The sequence below is a fragment of the Triplophysa dalaica genome, chromosome 20 (assembly GCF_015846415.1).
Source record: "Triplophysa dalaica isolate WHDGS20190420 chromosome 20, ASM1584641v1, whole genome shotgun sequence".
In the NCBI taxonomy this organism is placed as follows: domain Eukaryota; kingdom Metazoa; phylum Chordata; class Actinopteri; order Cypriniformes; family Nemacheilidae; genus Triplophysa; species Triplophysa dalaica.
In genome coordinates this window covers 6,466,704-6,485,622 of record NC_079561.1, presented here as the reverse complement: position 1 = coordinate 6,485,622, position 18,919 = coordinate 6,466,704, and the positions used below count along the sequence as shown (strand labels likewise).

The following is an 18,919-nucleotide window of genomic DNA, read 5'->3' as shown; positions in this document are numbered from 1 at the left end:
AACCTCCGCTTAATTTCATGCACTGGACCTTTAAGGTCTGTACTATAAAATCTATCCACATTGCGGCCATGCACAAACTATAGTGTGAGTTTGTTCTGATTGAATGCACAACACTATGCTGAGTTTTATAGGGCCTATCTGGAAGTGTTGAAGGTGCTAGGCTGCATCATAGAGATAAGGAAGCAATTCAGCTCTGCTATGATGCATAGAGTATATATCACTCTATGCCGGATACCTTGTGAGATACTGCTTAGGACACTTTCTTTATCACTTCACTAAGAGCTTTCTTCGCTTTTCAGCCTCATATCATCCTCATGTATAAAGTGTGAATGTCAATTTGGAAATGCAGGGACGGCAAGTTATGGATACATTCATGCAGCTCTGGGAGATGGTATAGTCTATCCATCTTACATAAACTCATTTTCAACAAACAACAGCCGTGAAAAAAATGAACACAAGTACAGCCAAAATTGATCCTATAACAGTAAGAGCTCGATTTATTTATTTATGCTGCAGTGCATGCTGGGAGCTCGCAAACCCTAAATAAATCAACTGCTTGCCGTAAGCTCATAAAAAATACAGATCTGGAAAAAATGAAGGGGACACTCACCCCAAATTTATCTTTAATCAACATTTCTATATGTATCGTGATTATTCGATTCCCGTTTCTGTTTAATTTTAACACCAAAGTGCTTGAAAGCTGAATAAAAATCAGGGTTATTTCTTAAATAAATGTAAACCATTAGTCTTGTGTTGTTTGAAAATGAACATGAACTTGTTTTCTTTGAGGTATTTTAGGTCTAAAAAACATTGCATATTTATTGTTATTTTGACCAGTTTGTCAAGTTTTCATTTGCAAATATATGCAAAATAAAAACAATATTTTCGTTTAAATTTTATGAACTGTGGTCACTAGTTCTAACATAAAACAATGATAATTTTACCTAAACACATAACTATACAATAACATTTAAAATTCAGTTAAATAAAATAATGTTGCAATGGTCTCTTAATTTTTTCCAAAGCTGTAGTGCGTTATTTAAAGCACAGGGTAGTTTGAAGATTTTGGTAACATAGAGTCTGACATGTAACGTTCTGGTTTCTTGTGTCTTATGTTGCAGGAAATAGATGTGGTTTTCAGGATCCTGAAGCATTTTGCTTCGCTCTGATGCTGTCCAAGGTTCTGAAAACCATTTACCTTAATCCTCTGTTTGCTGTACTTTCGAAATTGAGGATTTATGACCTTCAGCAGGTGCACTGTGTTCCAAATGACCTACCGCTGTGATTATGTTGTTGTGTGCCGTATCATCCCTGTCCGGCTATGATGTTTTATGGCTTTCCTCTCCAGCAATAGGCAGCAGCAGGCTTTATTGGAGCACTGTTTTAAGGATTGTTGTATCTCATATTGTTAGTGTTCTCAAAATGGTTGTTGACTACATAGGAAATCATGAATATAAAACTTCTTGTGGTTATAACTGCATTAAAGTGTGTGAAGGTTATTACTTCACAGTTAAATGAACAGCAGAGGGTATTAATCTGAACATAAAGCAACTCACTCAGTTTTCTTTTGCTGGTCAATATGTATATAAGTCCAATATGGAAAGCATTAAAATAAATCACTCGGCCATGCAGTGGAAGTTTTCAGCTGAATGCAGTGTACCTTTTCTAACATCACAATACTTCTTGTGCGTGCATGCCCTTTTCGTTGCAGTTTTTATGATCTTCCAATAGGTGACAGTGTTTCTCCATACAGGCTGTTAAACTGACACATGTGATATACAGAAACTCATCTAAAAGTGTTGATATATGGGCCATATTATAAATAATAAATTCAGTTTGTACTTCTTGTAGCTGTAAGTCTGATATAGCTGGCAAACGGTATGATAACACAGATCATCTATTATTGTTACAATAGATCTTCTCTCTGTTACACTGAGATCAATGGGCACGGAAGATGGCCATACACTGTAACAGAGTTAGGTCATTGATTGATCCAGATTTCTGGGAGGAGGGAGATCTTGTGTCTGATGTGAAAGTGAATTTGATGATGTTCTAATAATGCACCCTAGTAAATCTTTTTAGAATCTATTATGGGATATAATTCTTCTGCTACAGTATAGTTGCTGTATTCTTACATTATAGTTTTTTATAGATGGCAGCAAATTTGTGGTGACAGACTGTAAAGCAGTGGTTGCAGAGAATACAATATTTAGATTATGTGTGATTTATTGATCTATTAGACCTTTAAGTTTACCTTTTATTTTCATATATTGATCTACAGTAGTAAGAAATATCCAGGGTAACATTTGCATATTTTTTATGTAATGCCCCCTTAAGTAAATCATCTTAAAATGAGGTGCTTTTCCCAGGTGAAAAAGTGCACTAAGAAAACTTAAATGCAGTGAACTGCTCTATTTTCACACAACAATTTTGTACTTAATATAGAAAAATAGTTTTTACTACTTCTCAAGATGAACTTAAGAAGATCTAAGTGTACTAAACTATATTTTGAGACACCATAAATAGAAGTAAAAAAATATATTTTTATTATGTGACCCTGGAATACAACACCAGTCTTAAGTTGCACGTGGACCTTTTTAGTAAAAGCCAAAAATACATTGTATGGGTCTAAATTATTGATTTTTCTTTTATTCCAAAAATCACGAGGATATTAAGTAAAGATCATGTTCAATGAAGATATTTAGTAAATTTCCTACCTTAAATATATAAAAGCTTTATTTTTGTGAGTGAATGAGCTGCAACAGCGCCTCTGATTAACAACTTCAAACGCAATTTTCTCAATGTTTTGATTTTTTTCGCACTCTCAGATTCCACAGTTTTAAACTGTTGTATCTCCACCATTTATTGTCATATCCTAACAGCCCATACATCAATAGAAAGCTTTATTCTTCAGCTTTCATGTTATGTAAAAAACTACATTTCGAAAAATTGACCCATAAGACTGGTATTGTTGTCCGGGGTCACATATTAGCATGTTTGACAATGGAACACTATAAGAACTGTATTGAGGTGTACATAAATAAAGTGTATTAAGTCCTGGGTTGAGACATTGGACAAAACAATTAACTATAGCCAACAGGCAAATAAAGCATGTCAGCGATTTAGTTTATATTCTAATATACGGTACAAACAATTACAATTTAAAACTTACCGAAAAGATTTGTTATTTGTTAAAAACATCTGTAGATCTTTTCTCGTGGTAATATTTTGTACTCCAAGCACAATTTTGCAACATGCATATAACATTTACAAAGCCTTTTGAATGATATATTTGAATAAATCACCTTTTGGCTGCTACTGTATTCCATATAGGACATAAATAGGTTTGCTGTATGTATGCGTTTTTCGTGTATATTTTTGTAGGTGTCCGTGTCCACACAACCACGCTTGAACAGCTGCCTCTCTCTGTGAATGCGAAGTTCAGCCTGCAGTACTGTACTGAAAGACCTCAGTGTGCAGGAGGACTGGGACATGGACTCATGTGGACAGATTTAAACTCCTTCCAGACAAACAGCCTCACTCAAACCTCCTTAAACATCGCAAACTCATGACTGCCTGTGAAAAGTACTTCTGTATGAATTTTCCTTTGATATCGGAAAACGTACTGTGTTTTAGCATGGCCAGCACGTAACGTTGCAGTTTGATAACTTTTAAGTGCATGTGGAATTACGCTCTGGTTTAGTTCCTTCAGATTTTAAGCGTAATTACCCTTTAAACCCTCTTATTCAAATAAGTCTGGTTTAGATGTATTTCTCGGACGAACCTCTTTCATATGCTGTGGGCATGAGCAAGGTGTTTATCATTAGACCGAGTAAATGTTATGGTGTAATTAAACTCCCTCGTCTGAAGGGATCCAGGCCAGCAGAAGCTTTTCACTCCGCCAGATCAACAACTCACAAACAGCCACGACACTGTCTACACTTTTTTCATTTTCGCTGAAGGCGAATCTTTAATGGAGCTGTACCTGTGAGATGTAAGTCTCTCAGCATCACTTGGGCTTTTGTCTGTAACCGCGTATTAGTTCAAGCCTCCTTTGGCCTCGCTTTTAAACATCCCATTTGCTTTTAAGGTGTTGTAAAGGACATAAAGTTTTATTGGCTTTTGAATGAGCCTGTTGCGTTCGTTTGCTTGACATGTGATTGATGCGGCCGCAGTTTGTCCCTAAAAACAACAAGCATTCTCTGTGGAGCATCTGGGTCTGTTCAGAGCCTGGAAATGATGAACAGTGGTGGTCTGAACTGGAGGAATAAAGGCTACGCAAACATCGCTCTCAATAGATCAGCGTCTTCCTGGCAGTTTGTTTCCAAAGAGTAAATGTCTTGCTGAGGGCGGCCATCACAGTCAATGAGGATAGCCAGTCTGCGGCCGGATTGACGGTATATCACAACAATACATCAGGTTGGGACGGGGTTTTTTGTAGCGTGCAAATCCAATTTCATTTGGTTGACCAGTCGGACAGTTCCTCTGGTTTAAGATTCGAGTACTGCAGCCTGTTTCACGTGGAATGCACAGTATAAGCAATGTGTACACTCACCTAAAGGATTATTAGGAACACTTGTTCAATTTCTCATTAATGCAATTATGGCGGTGGTGTAATGGTGTGAGGGATGTTTTCTTGGCACACTTTAGCCCCCTTAGTGCCAATTGGGCATCGTTTAAATGCCACGGCCTACCTGAGCATTGTTTCTGACCATGTCCATCCCTTTATGCCCACCATGTACCCATCCTCTGATGGCTACTTCCAGCAGGATAATGCACCATGTCACAAAGCTCGAATCATTTCAAATTGGTTTCTTGAACATGACAATGAGTTCACTGTACTAAAATGGCCCCCACACTCACCAGATCTCAACCCAAAAGAGCATCTTTGGGATGTGGTGGAACGGGAGCTTCGTGCATCCCACAAATCTCCATCAACTGCAAGATGCTATCCTATCAATATGGGCCAACATTTCTAAAGAATGCTTTCAGCACCTTGTTGAATCAATGCCACGTAGAATTAAGGCAGTTTTGAAGGCGAAATGGGGTCAAACACAGTATTAGTATGGTGTTCCTAATAATCCTTTAGGTGAGTGTATATGGGGCACTACAACATACTGTAAGTGCAAGTTTATACAACCGACTCCATGCAATGACTTTTGCCTTTGATGGCATTAAATTTAGATAAATATTGGGTGTGGACTGTTAACTTTTACATGTAAAATTTACATTGAATCTCCTTTAAAGACGGTTAAAACCAAATTTCCAGATTATAGTTAATTGACAAAGAATCTAAATATGTTTGTATAAAAGGCCTATTAAGTCGTATATATAGAGAGCGAGAGAGAAATTATTGGCATAGTTTGCTCATTTTATCTGTTTATTATTTTACCTTGGATGCCATTATGTGCCTTGAGTTTTGCCTTGGGGATCATTTGAATCAATGGAAACTGCCAAGTAGCCATTTTATCAGACATACTGTGATAAACCTGGATTTCACCCGTGAGTCAGCTCTTTTAAGCTCATGTCAGTGTGGTTTCAGCCCCTAGCTGTATGTGTCGGACCATCTGGGTCTGAGGGGGCACGTCAGGGACGATAAGGCTGATAGGAACAACTATCTCTGAGGAGATCTCGGCTCTTGCATTCCCCTTCTGATAAAAAGAGAAAATCATGTATCAGCTGAAGATGAAGAAGAGGCTTTAAACCAGATAACTCTGAAGCTGGACCATGAGGCACTGTTTTAAGACTTTAAAGTAATGACTTATCGGGAGTTTTTTGAGCAAGTCAATTTCTGACCTGACTGACCTACAGATACACTTCACCTTTGACTGTGGCCTAGACTCATTTATTATACATGCTCATGACTGAGAAGGTGTGTGAAATTAGGTCAACATTTAAGTGACTTTGAAAAAGAGCGCAGCGCTGTGTCAACAGTTAACAACCGCTTTTGTTTGAGCAGCTGTTTTTAAGAGAGACGTTAAACAGCTTACTGAAGTTTCCTTTGGCTTGATGCTTGCAGTTTATCTTAATTTTGTTTATTTTGTAAACATGTTTTTATTTTGTATTGTCTTGTTTGCTCTGGTTTTGTCTTGTTTTGTTATGATTTGTATTAAATAAATGAAATGGACAACACAAGTTAAGTTAAAAGTAACACAAAATGTGTTGTCCTAGAAATAAAGTCTTTAAAGTGACAGTTTACCCAAAAACAAAAATTCGGTAATCATTTTCTCGCCCTCATGTCATTTCAAACCTGTTTGAGTTTCTTTCATAATAATGTGAATTTAAAAACAACCTCAGCAGAAAATTGCTGTAAAACAACTGACAGAAGCTTTCCTATAGCTCAGCGGTAAGAGCATTGTGTTAACTACGTAAGGTTGTGGGTTCAATCCCAGGGGATTGCAAATACCTATGTATAAATGTATAGGATAAAGCAATGTAACTCGCTTTAGATAAAAGCGTCTGCTAAATGCATAAATGTAAATGTAAGTGAGCTGCTTTACTGTATGAGAAAGTACTGAAATGTCTTAGAATGTTAAAATCAACGATCTACTGTATATTTAGACTGGATTGCTCATGACGTCATAACACTGAAGCTTCCGTGCCGCAATGTTGTTATGCCCAAAGGTTTATCAAAGAAATAGGAAGTTATCACATATTGATGATAAAACAGTAACTTACCAGTCCCCGTTTTTGAATCTAAGGTCTCACAGTACATTCTTACAACGCATATGTCATAAAGGTGTGATGAACTGTGCTTGTTTATTATTTTATACTGTTATATGAGGTCTACTTATGACATTTGCGTGGTTTTTACATCCAAAAACATCAAAATCAATAAGTAATAGGCTATTTTCTATATTTCTAAGCATTTAACGTTACACATGTGCTGTACAATAGTGTGCAATACACACTCACACTTCTGTACATTGATTTCTATATGTCTCTATTTTGCCCAAAATAAACATAAACATTGAAAAAACACAGAAGTAAAAAGTAATTTAAACTTAGATGTAAACTGAAAACTTAAAAACAATATGCAGAAAAACTGTTTATTTTAGATCGTAATTTTGACTGTTATGGCGCTCTCTGTCAGTTGGGGATACCAAGATGGTGGCACGATGGCTTCTGTGGCTTCACCTCCTGCCCGATGGTTTAACGTTCTAGGCGCAATCCAGTCTTTATATAGATCAGTGGTTTTAATTCATAGTAAAAAAAACAATTATGGAGGAAGTTCCATTCCATTCCATTTTCTACCGCTTATCCGAACTACCTCGGGTCACGGGGAGCCTGTGCCTATCTCAGGAGTCATCGGGCATCAAGGCAGGATACACCCTGGATGGAGTGCCAACCCATCGCAGGGCAATGGAGGAAGTTTAAATAGTTAAATAAGATACGTTTTATTGGTTTAGTCCTATTTCCAAGTATTGCTTAATTTCTGTGGAACACATCTGCTCATTGGACGTCTCATTTACATTTAAAGAGTGTCGTAAAGGATATTATGAAGACATTAGGTGCCGTTTCATGTTGGTCTGTTTACAGTAGCACTAAAGCATATAAATGAGGAGTGGGGTTACCCAGGAGACTAGAAGTGGACACGACCAGCTCCCCCTCTCATTATTTGCCAAGGAGCGAGCGAGAGAGAGAGAGAGAGAGAGAGAGAGAGGGGTGTAGACAGGGAGTCAGGGGAGTGGAAAGAAAGGACAGCGTGCTAGATGTGTACAGTTACAGTACACACATATGAAAGCACACACACAGATGCACTCAGCCGGTCTAGAGAGACAGACTCAGTTCACTGTCTCTCTAGAGTTCTCTGTCCATCTCTGATCTACCTTGAGCTTTTATAACCATGATGCCGCAGAGAAAGAGGAGTTTCACTTTTGGAGCGTATGGAGGGTAAGAACTGTTTAGCAAAACATTTCTACATCACTTTTACCTTCTGCTTGCTTGTGTGCTGTGAAGTGTGATTTATAGTCTTCCGTCTGCCAATTACGGTAGGGTGGTATCATAAAAGCAAGTTTTTTATGGTAATGCATTGTTAAAGCGGAGTCAGACAGACTTGATTTTGTCACTCATCGTATGTGTGATTGACAGGGCCGCTATATCACGGCTTAATGCATTAGAACAGCTCTTGTGATGAGATTTCCTGCAAGAGAAACAGATTATTAAAGACCGTTATAGCGGAAAGGGTATTTGAGTTTAGATCAAATTAGACACTGCAGTTGACTGAAGCAGAAACACATGCAGTCAGTAACTCTGTTCGTGAACCAGCCAAAGAGTTTCTCATGATCATGGGCTGTTACACCATCAGTCAGGCCTGGAGGTTTTCAATAAACCTTTAAATGATCTGCTGCTTCACAAGAGACCAATCGGACCCGGCGTTACTGGATTGAATTGCGACAGACTCCGGTGAGATTCTTCTGTCTGGACCGCTCAACAGGTGCGAGACAGACACATTTCAGTTCTGTGTTGTCAGGGACAAGTGTTATCTGTGTCTAACAGATCTGATCACAGGAATCCTGAACCGGTCCCGTCAAGACTGGCCTTAAATAGATCATGTTTGATTTATGTTAATGATCTTCAAAACTTATGTTTGAATGGACCAATAAATATTGTTATGTAAAGTTTTTGTTACAGCCTTTAGGCTGCATTTCCTTATGTAGTCCAACATATGAATTTTTATATGGTACACATGGGAAGTGTACTTTATTACTGCCCCAGAATGCACCTCATGAGTGTAATCTCACATTTCGACTGCTTTGAAAAATCAAAAATAACATAACTATGTTGTGAATTAAAACATGAAAAGCTATGTTATATTTTAGTGTGATTGATGTGATAGTTCACCCAAAACGGAAAGTTCTGTCGTCAATTACTCAATTCAAACATGTACAGTATGACTTTATTTCTTTTGCAGTACAGAAAAGAAGATATTTAAATTAAATTTTAAATGACAAAAGGATGAGTAGTTGATGACAGAATTTTCATTTTTGGGTAAACTAGTAGCTACCTTTGCCTTGAATTTGCACAAATTTTATCAGCCAGTTTCTTCAGGTGTTTTTTTAATGAAAGAATTTACAATTATATTTTTGTTTACACGAATGATTTCAAATATATGTGTTTATATCAAATTGCTCTGGAGTAGAAAAAAGACTTTTCAGTCAAGTGATCCTAAATTTTTAGACAGTACTTCACATACTTCCATTTATTTTATTTGTGATATTTTGACTTCAATGACTGATTTTATTTCCATAGAAACTGTTGAGCGATAGTTCATCACTTGAACGTGCACTTAAATGAGTCTCCTCCATATGTCAGGTCTTTTTTTAGCGTTCTTGTTGATGAGAGGAAATTATCTGTATTGATCGCTTTTTCATTTTCCTCTGTAAATTGTCTCCGGCTCTGTTTTGACATTTGCCAGCTGTCGGTGATTGTCACATCTAAAAGCCATCTTTGAAAATTGTCCGGGTGTAGAGAACAAGTGATCCATTCGATTTGCTTGCAGGTGATTGATGTTTACATGGCCTCATGTGTACATTTACCTGCTTAATGTAAATTTGCTTCCTAATGCTTTTGTATGTTTAGTGTAAAAATTGCACCGTTTATTCATCCAATGGTTCCATAGAAACAAAGAATATTTTTCTGCATGCGCTATAGGCTCTTGTACATGGAGAGGATATGATTTTGCAGACACGTTGATGATTCGCTCAGATGACCTCAGATGGATTCAGTCATTTTCTAAATTAAGTCTGGGATTGTTTTGTTAGTCCATCTCACTGTCCTCATGAACACTTAATGGAGTCTAATGAAATAAACAGCAGACCCAGGCTTTTTCCCTCTTAAGTTCTCTGCTCAGTGCTCACACTCACTTTCTGTAATGAATCAGCACGTCACCTGGTTTGAGACATGGGAGTTGGAAGCTGGTATGCTCATATCAGACTCGTACTTTAATGTCCTCAATGGCAATTGAAAAACAAGGCCAGCTCTGAGTGGACGCTGTTAAGAAACAGCCATGTGGAAAAGCTCCTTGTTGTTTTGGGCCCAGTGGAGCCGATCGCTGGTTCTTGGAGGTCAGCAGATTCTTTATTCCCATTTCAAATGTTATTTGTTGAGCAGTGGTGCACGGAGCAAACAGAGAACAAGTGGCTTTTTGACAGATGAACAAATAAATAATAAAACCGTGAAATTTCTTTTTCTTCTTTGTTTGTACATTGTATATATATTCTTGCTTTGTCTTTAGCGCAATGTTGATCTTTAAAAATGTTACTTTGTTTGTTAAATGAATGGCAGAGTAAAGGGGCTTGTCTGCATCAATGTTTACTTCTCCGCTCAGCACTGAGTGGCATTTTAAAGAGGCTGTTGAGCCTTTTCACTGCCTTTTCGTTTGCATTACAAAAACGACGTGCCTTGTTTATCTCAAGAGTCTGTGGCCATTCGTCCAGCTCTCTCAGGAAGCTCTCTTAATAGGCGCTGACCCCTCTGTCCTTCATCTGATTCACATTCACTGTCACGTTTACATTCAGTTGCTGTATTGACGATTCCTTTCAGTCTTATTTCAGGAGACAAAGACTGTAGATTAGTTTTGATGGGAAGTTGTTGGACACACTTCCTCTATTCACACAGTCTTGAAAGCCTCAGCATCCATCTCACACAAAAATGTCAGTGATTCCAGAGATGACGCAGAGGCGCTGGGTCAAATTTGCTAGTGACCCGACCCTGACTGTCACACGTAGGAAGCATTCTGGCCTTCTGTGTTGCATGACAGGTGGTGTGGTTTCAGTGGGTTTCTCCACCTGTGCTGTTGTGTTAGCAAATGTGGACATCACAGATAGAATGCAGACTTTGATTGAAATATGGCATATTCTTCTCAAAACAGTCTTGTTTAGTTTTATAGTAGAGATGCACGGATACCATTTTTTAAAGAACGAGTACGATACCGATATTTTTTTTCCTTGTCCTCGCCGAGACCGATACCGACAACCGTTGTCTGTATAATGTACATTTATGTTAATAAACCAGTATCTTACTAGCACATTTTTATTATTTTATTAAGTCAACTTAAGTCGATTTTTTATGATAAGAAGCACAATTTTACTAGCACATTTACTTCAGTTTGCTAAAGTAAACAATATACTCTGTAGTCGAATAATAAAAAATTCAAGGGGGATGGTGTGGTAAAATGTGAGTGTATTGTAACTTGTTCAAGTCAACCAGACTTTTATTTTGACGGACCGACGCAAATGGTGTTTGTTTATGTGTTGGTGACCTCGTACAGTGAAACGTTGGCTCTGAAAAGTTCACAAGCACATTGCGTTCAGGTTCAGTACAAGCAAACGCACCACTCTTTCACACGCAGTCACACAAAACAAGCAGAATAAATATTTAAACATTATCTGAATATTTTGTTTGTTGTTAGCGGTTCAGCGCTAATTTTTTGTTAGGAAATAATACATTTGCCAGATTCCGTGCCAGTCCGTGTTGTACAGCAAATTATGTTTTTTTGCCTTGATTCCTCGATTCCGTCCACGTTTTCTGAATTATGGAAATCATAGGACTATATGTATGTCACGTGAGGTATTGGTCATTGGTATCGGTGTGTCATTACGAGTACAAGTACATGAGCTTGGTATCGGTGCATGCCTATTTTATAGTCTTAACAGAATGACTCAAATATAGTGTTTGCAAAACTGATCCAAGATAAGTCCATAAGTATATTGTTTGAAATCTGAATCAAAGTTGATATTTTGTGAACAGATCGGATTGCATGTAAATGTAACACAATCGTAAATGTAGACACTTTTGACTACGTCTTTCTTAAAATACTGAACATTTTGTCATCACCTGTAAAATTAGAGTGTGGATGATCCTTTCTTAAATCGGATTTGAAAACGGATGTTTAAACTACAAAATTGCTTCATGTTTCTACAAAGTATACATTTCATCCTTTAGTACTGTCAGGGTTTCAGAGCATATTGTACCCGGTATTCAATAATAGATATTATAATTTCTTCTTATTGCAGTATAATTTCCTTCCCATTTTTTTCTTTTACTTTATCTTTGCTTAAATCTTGTTTCATGTCATTGAAATGGAAACAACATATAGACAACATCTTTTGACAGAGCCTTTATTTTTATATTGTGTCATTTTCTCTTTCTAACTGCTGTGTTGTTTTGAATGTTAATCCTGTATCGTCTATCATTTACAAGACATGTTATTATTTAGACATGGACATGCATCTGGTTCATTTAAAAGGGGTTAATTTGTTTCTCTCTACATGGCCACAGTGACCGTGAGTGGAGTGATTTATTGCTGCAGGACCGATGGGATCAAGGTTTGACTTTTTCCATGGCCATGGTGGCGGTACTGAAGATGCTGTTACTTCTACTTTAATGGCTCCTTAAAAGTAAACGTATCCTCATTTGATCCATATAGTGGTTCCAATGGGCAAAAGTTAGCATTTGCTGTCGAGATGAACGGGAATACTCGCAGATGATTTTCTTCGGTGTTTAAGTCTGGAAAACAGCGGTGGAAAAATCTATTGATTTAGTTTTACTGTAATAAAACTAGTCACTTAATTGTGAATCCATCAATGCAAAATGATTTTCTGCTCTGAGGTAACCAGGTCTTCCCATCAGGCATTTAGTTTTGTTCGAAAAAAAAACATTTCTTGGCAGATGTAATGAACCGTAAACAGATGATGCATTTTTAAATTCAATAATAAATCTAGTGAGATCATTGTGCTGTGATGTGGCCATGATGTGTTTAAGATATGATGTATGATTATCATGTAACCTTGCCAGAAGGATCATAAAATACATTTGAAATGTGATGGTCAATAGGCTGATGTTACACCCTCTTTACACTAGACGTAATAGACTATGAATAGAAAATGCTGCAAAACACCTGTATATAATTTTAAGAACTGAAATGTGTAGACAATTGCCATTTATACAGTAGTTATCTAATTATTACATTATTAAACAAGATCACTTTTTAACCAATAAATTACACTTCCAACTTTTGTATGTATGCAACTGTAGCAATACTAACTTTATAAGAATAAACTGAGTGTCACATTTTATTTAGATTTAGAATTCGGCATTGACTACATGAGTGCAGATAGCCTACAGTTACAGCATGTGACATCTGGTGAAGAAAGGGTGTTAGGTTTATTGTTCGCCGGCTTTAATGTCTTTAACTCAGGAAGTCATTTGACTTCTTATCTGCAATAAAATGTTCTCCCCGGTTTCAAATATTGACAGTTCTCTGTGTATCATGTGCTGTACCCTTCAGTTACTGAGAAACTTTTATTGCAGTGTTATTAATCCCAGCTATCACAACATGTAACTTTTAATATATTATATGTGTCCACAATGGTTTTGGTGCATCAATATATTATACAGTACATGAATAAAGAAGATAATAAAAGGCCCCCTGGCTCAGAAACCCCAATGGATGATGCTAAGAACCCATGTGAGGAATCATGTATTCTTACATTAGTTCAGCACATAGTATTTGTTCTTCTGCAGAGCACAAAAGAAGATATATTATAGAAGAAATTGGCAAACAAACGACGGCGGTACCCATTCACTTCTAAAGTATTGTGTGGACACCATTGTGCATTGGTGCCACCATTGTTCGGTTACAGACATTCTTCAAAATATCTTCTTTTGTATTTTGGAGAAGAACAAATATTATGTGCTGAACTACATGATTCATCACATGGGTTCTAAGCATCACCCATTGGGGTTTCTGAGCCAGGGAGCCTTTTAATATCTTCTTTATTCATGTACTGTATAATATATTGATGCACAAAAAACCATTGTGGACACAAGTCAGACAGGTTAGAAACGAATTGTCATTTTTGGCTAAACTATCCCTTTTAGACACTGGTACCTCCATTTTAGATAATGCATCTTGTTCATGATGTGCATATAATAAAATGCAACGCACCCAATTAACCTATGTAACATTTATTTAAAGCACAATACGTAACATGACATTTCACGGTCAAAAGGGAGGAAGTTGCCTGATATTGCCAGATAAACTGAAACTAAGCGTTCATTGTCATCCCTTGGGTTACATTTTTAATTAACACATAGCCGCAGATATATATTTTTTAATTATTGTAAAATAATTGCATCGTCAAAGGATGGTTCAAACATTCAGTTTTTATCTGGCAAATATTTGGCATAGCGCGCAATTATTATGTTTGTTAATGTTAGCTGGCTAATTACCAATGACTATTAAGAGTGCAGTTGAACAGTTATCCCCTACGGTTATTTTGGCTCATTTAAAGCTTAGTGTAAGAGTTTTACCACACCTAGACTCAGTTTTCCTTTATGAGATGTCTGGATAGGAGATGAACTTCAATCTCCCCCAACGATGTGGGCTGATAACACAAGTGAGTGGAGTTTCGACATTCTCATCGTTGATTTGTGGCAGGTTAATGAATGTGTTATAAATTTAGTGCATATTAAAATAGCAAACAGTGAACTGTAAAGATGTGACACTCACTGCATTATTCATACAGGTTAATGCCACATTGCTCAGTGCTTTGTATAATCTCTTGTGAGGTTTTAAGTGCATTTGAACGACGCATTGTTTATGAGTCTTTAGAACTGGGCCTTTGGTGTTTGTTTATTAAGCAAAGTTAATTAAACTAGAGACTGTGAGCATGTCCCCGCTGCACAATAGTCGAGCTTGACATGCATGACAGCGTTTAAATAAAACTTGTTTTGTAGTCCAAGCACAAGTGATTGATCTTCCCTCGTTTAATTTGTACGTATCGATAAGAAAAGGCCATGTACACTTGAAAATAGCAGTCCTATCTACTGAAGTGAACTAAAGAGACAGGACTTAGTGCCTAATAGTCAAAGAGATTCAATCCACAGTTTACACTGAACCACATTTAAAGGAGCAATGTGGGGATTTTAGCAGCATCTAGCGTTAAGATTGCAAATTGTAACCAATGGCTCACTCTACCCCTCCCTTTTGAAGCACTATGGCGGCTCTCATGGGACAAAAATGTAGTGGTGTTTTCTCTCCTTTGCCAAAGAAAATAACATATTAACGAAACGCGCTCTGTAGAGCAGTTTGACTGTTAAGGGCTACTGTAGAAACAACATGGAGAATTCCATGCAAGGGGACCCGGTGTTATAGTTAGAAATACTGTAGCTCATTCTAAGGTAATAAAAACAAAATGCTTCATTATGTAAGTTCTTTATTCACCTCTGAAGACATAGTTATGTATATTATATTGCATCTATATTGTATATAGATCCTCTAAAAAAACTACGCACTGGACCTTTAAAGGAAAGATTTACACTTCGAACTTTGTTTCACTTTGGCTAAGTGTTTTCAGGGCATGTGTAAATATTTATCATCCCTATTGTAATATTATCAGTGGTTTTGTTGAAGTAATGAAACTGTCAAACAAAACCCTTTACATTAACTGAATGATGGTCTTTCATGCAAAATGCGAGACTTTTACATTGACTAGGACGTTCTCTGACCTCAGTTTGTAATGCAGAAACAATACAAGACAATTACAAGTTGAGAGTGACTGAGAGTGAAGCTGTGAAAAAATGTAAGCCGTGTTACACTTAGTGTCACTATTGCTGTTTGTACAGTAGGCTGTGATCTGCATTATGAGAACTGGCTGTAAACAAATAGTGATTCATGACTCATATCATTTTCCCGGTAATGATATGAAGGATAGAATGCATATCACACTGTTAGCAATGTCAACACAAATAGTAAACACATTATTGCCAAAGACAAGCGGCACTTTCATATTGCATCAGTCGTAAACGCAGATTTTGCCCCTGTTAGCGTCAACATTCATTGAAGTGGTGCAAGTACGTTATAAATAACCAGGTAATGTAGTTTATTTTCGTCTGTGTTTGTAGAAATGCCTTTACGTTAGTCTGACTACCAGCGAAGGTGTAAGCATTTAACATCAGCTGAAACATGGGCTGTCACATCCGTGACATCGTTCGTCCTCTGTCTGTTATGAGGTGTGACAGAATAGCGAATCTAAAATGTATTGCACCACAGCTGTCAGCATAATACGCATACCGACAGCACAGCAGTGATCTTCGGTCCCTGTGAATTCTGTTAGTGCTTGACTGTCTAAGAGAAACAATCCTGTCTCTATTTCTGGTTGGGGGTCAGGAATACCACAGATGTTAGGTGGTGTAGTATGAATCCTGATAGTATGCAGCTTAATCCAGACAGGCAGGTTCCTAGAAAGATGAATTTCAATGACACTGCTTTAAATGGATTTCCCCCTTCACTTAGACAGACAGACAGCATGCAGATTTAAGGTAAAGGACACTAGATAGATGGGGATAGCTAAACAGCAGTAGGGGAAACACACTTAACAATTGAATTGTCTGTTACAGATATTATACATATTTCACATTTCCTTCAGTTGTACAGCTCTGAACACTAGAACTTGGCATAATTTCTTTCATCTTTAGATTTATGTTAAAATATTTGTTATTTTCTACAACCGTTCTAATCTCCTGTGAATGTTACTGTGATACATGTTACTTGAATTACATGTTAGAAGTACAGGTTTAAACTGCAATTCATCTGTTGACAAGGAGTGTGCATCATTACACCATCTGCTGGCCGACATCATGCCTTTGTCAACTTTCCCAACACAATGGTGCAGCTTTTTATCGCGTAAATGAAAAGAAAAACATATAAAATATTTATATAAATGTGAGCATCTGCTCTAACTGTTTTCAATGTGATTTCATTGTGCTTTATGTAATGTATCAAAGGGTGAAAGAAAAAAGGTTCATCTGCTTCTGAAACACATTTTGCAGATAGTTTAAATCATTCTCAAAATCAACTACTGCAATGCTGTTACATAGTCATCCTTTTTTAAAGAAATTGCTATGCTAAAGTCGTGAGGTATCTAACTTTTTTTATATATGGCTGTTGTCCTTCTGAACCTTGTATCTCCATATTTCGTGATTTTTATTTTTGCAATAAAAGAACATTGACTACTGTGGTAGGAAAAATTGCTTTATATATTGGTCATACTCTATTTTAAGGGCCAATTCTCGGTATTAATAAACCATTAACTATGACTTTTGCCTCATTAATAGTAAGTAAGGTAGTTGCTAGGTTTAGGTAGGATTAGGGAAATAGAATATGGTCATGTTGAGAATTAGAGCCTATACTAAAGTGTAACCTATAACTTTCTTTCAGTTGAACGAAAAAGAAGATATTTTGAAGAATATAGGAAAGCAAAAGCACTTTTTCACTGTAAAAAATAAACCTGTACATTTTACAGTAAAAAAACGGCAGCTGTGGTTGCAAAATACGGTTGCAACGTTATTGGTTGTACTGTATTGCACCCACTGTACTGTAGATTTTAGGATTAATATTTGCCTTTTATACTGTTTTTTTATTGTTTTAAAAACAGTGTATACCTGTCAAATTCCAGGGTTTACATTGTATTAATTACAGTTCCTAACCATCTTTTTTACAGCACTTTCTTATTTAAAGGTTTATGTTGTAAAAATTACAGTTAAACCCTATAATTATTTCCTAAACATTCAGATTTAGCCTAACTGTTAAAATAACTTTTATACTAATTGATATATATTTATATTACATTTGCAAACATAAATCAATTATCAAAACCCATCAAAATGTATAAAAGACATTAGTGTGGTTCCAAATATTTTTAATAAAAACTGGCAGGCATTTTAGACGCATATTAGTGCATTTTTCTTTTCTTGTGTTTCAACTGGTAAACAGTGGTGTAATTAAGATCACTTAGTCTTCATTTAAAATTGAAATTCAGAATTTATAGTGATACTTCACTCAAAAGTCCTAATTTACTCACGCTCTTATCATGTATCATGAACTCTAAACACAAAGGAATATATTTGTAAGAATGTCACTAACCAAAAAGTGTTCATCCCCCATTGACTCCCATAGTATTTATTTTCCCTACTAAGGCAGTAAATATGGGATAAGATCTGTTTGGTTACTGACATTCTTACAAATAGCTTCGTTTTTGTTCAAGAATACTGTTAATTTTACTCTAAAAAAACATATTTTCATATGTTTTTACCTTTTAAATTAAAAAATAATTACAGCTTTCCATTTTAAAATCTACGCATTTCGCATGTTTTATGAAGTTTTATACTGTAGCATTTATACGGTATTTTACTGTTAAATTTACTGACATTTTTGTAGTCAATAGGGGCCAAGAACTGTTTGGTTACAAGCATTCTTCCAAATGTTTTTCTCTGTGTTCATCCGAACAGAGAAGTTTATACAGATTTGGAACAACTCGAGAGTGAGAAAATGATGACAAAGTGTGAACTGTCCCATTAATCTGAATGTTTTAACTGTAACAAATGTTTGTCAGCAGTCTAGACAAATGTTTTATTCTGTTGTGAACCTGTTGTGAACTTACATGGTTAGTTACATAAACTCTCTTTATCTTGAGTCAGATATCACATGTTTCTATGTGAGGATAAATAAATCATACTTGACAGGTACATTGGGAATAGTGTGTTTTTAAATCCACAGACTCCAGAGGTCATTTTATTTAGAACCCTGAATGGTAGATCTATTGACTTTGTTCTTTTCATTTTTCTAACCATCTTAAAAAATATTTTCACGTCAGGGCAGTAATATGGTTATTTAGACCGCAGGTAAAATAAATCGTCTAACTGAAACTGTTTCTTTTCTTTTCAGAGTTGACAAGACCTTTTCCAGAGCCAGAAATTTGTGGTAAGTAAATCTTATTCATTTTATTAGCCACAGCCTAAAACTGCCATTCCAGAAACCGCAAGCTTTTATTCAGTTTTGCTTCAGGTTATTAGTCACCTGGGAACGGCAGTTTTCTTTCTGTTGTGACTTCTCGAAGGAAACAATTCAAATCTA

General features: G+C 36.5%; 1 protein-coding gene across 10 annotated transcripts in view; it reads left to right on the top strand.

The window, feature by feature from the left end:
• rap1gapa (RAP1 GTPase activating protein a) overlaps positions 1 to 18,919 on the top strand; it is an 85,932-nt gene that overhangs the window by 9,323 nt on the left and 57,690 nt on the right. For 9 of the 10 annotated variants that reach the window (XR_008904827.1, XM_056732900.1, XM_056732914.1 and 6 more), the window contains exons 1-2: positions 7,757 to 7,893; positions 18,731 to 18,766. Coding sequence is in view for 8 of the 10 variants with exons in the window: in XM_056732900.1 (XP_056588878.1) it covers positions 7,847 to 7,893; positions 18,731 to 18,766 (83 nt within the window). In the remaining 2 variants the exon portion in view is untranslated. Of the gene's footprint in view, positions 1 to 7,756; positions 7,894 to 18,730; positions 18,767 to 18,919 lie in introns of those variants that run through there. The other variant, XM_056732911.1, reaches the window with a different exon arrangement.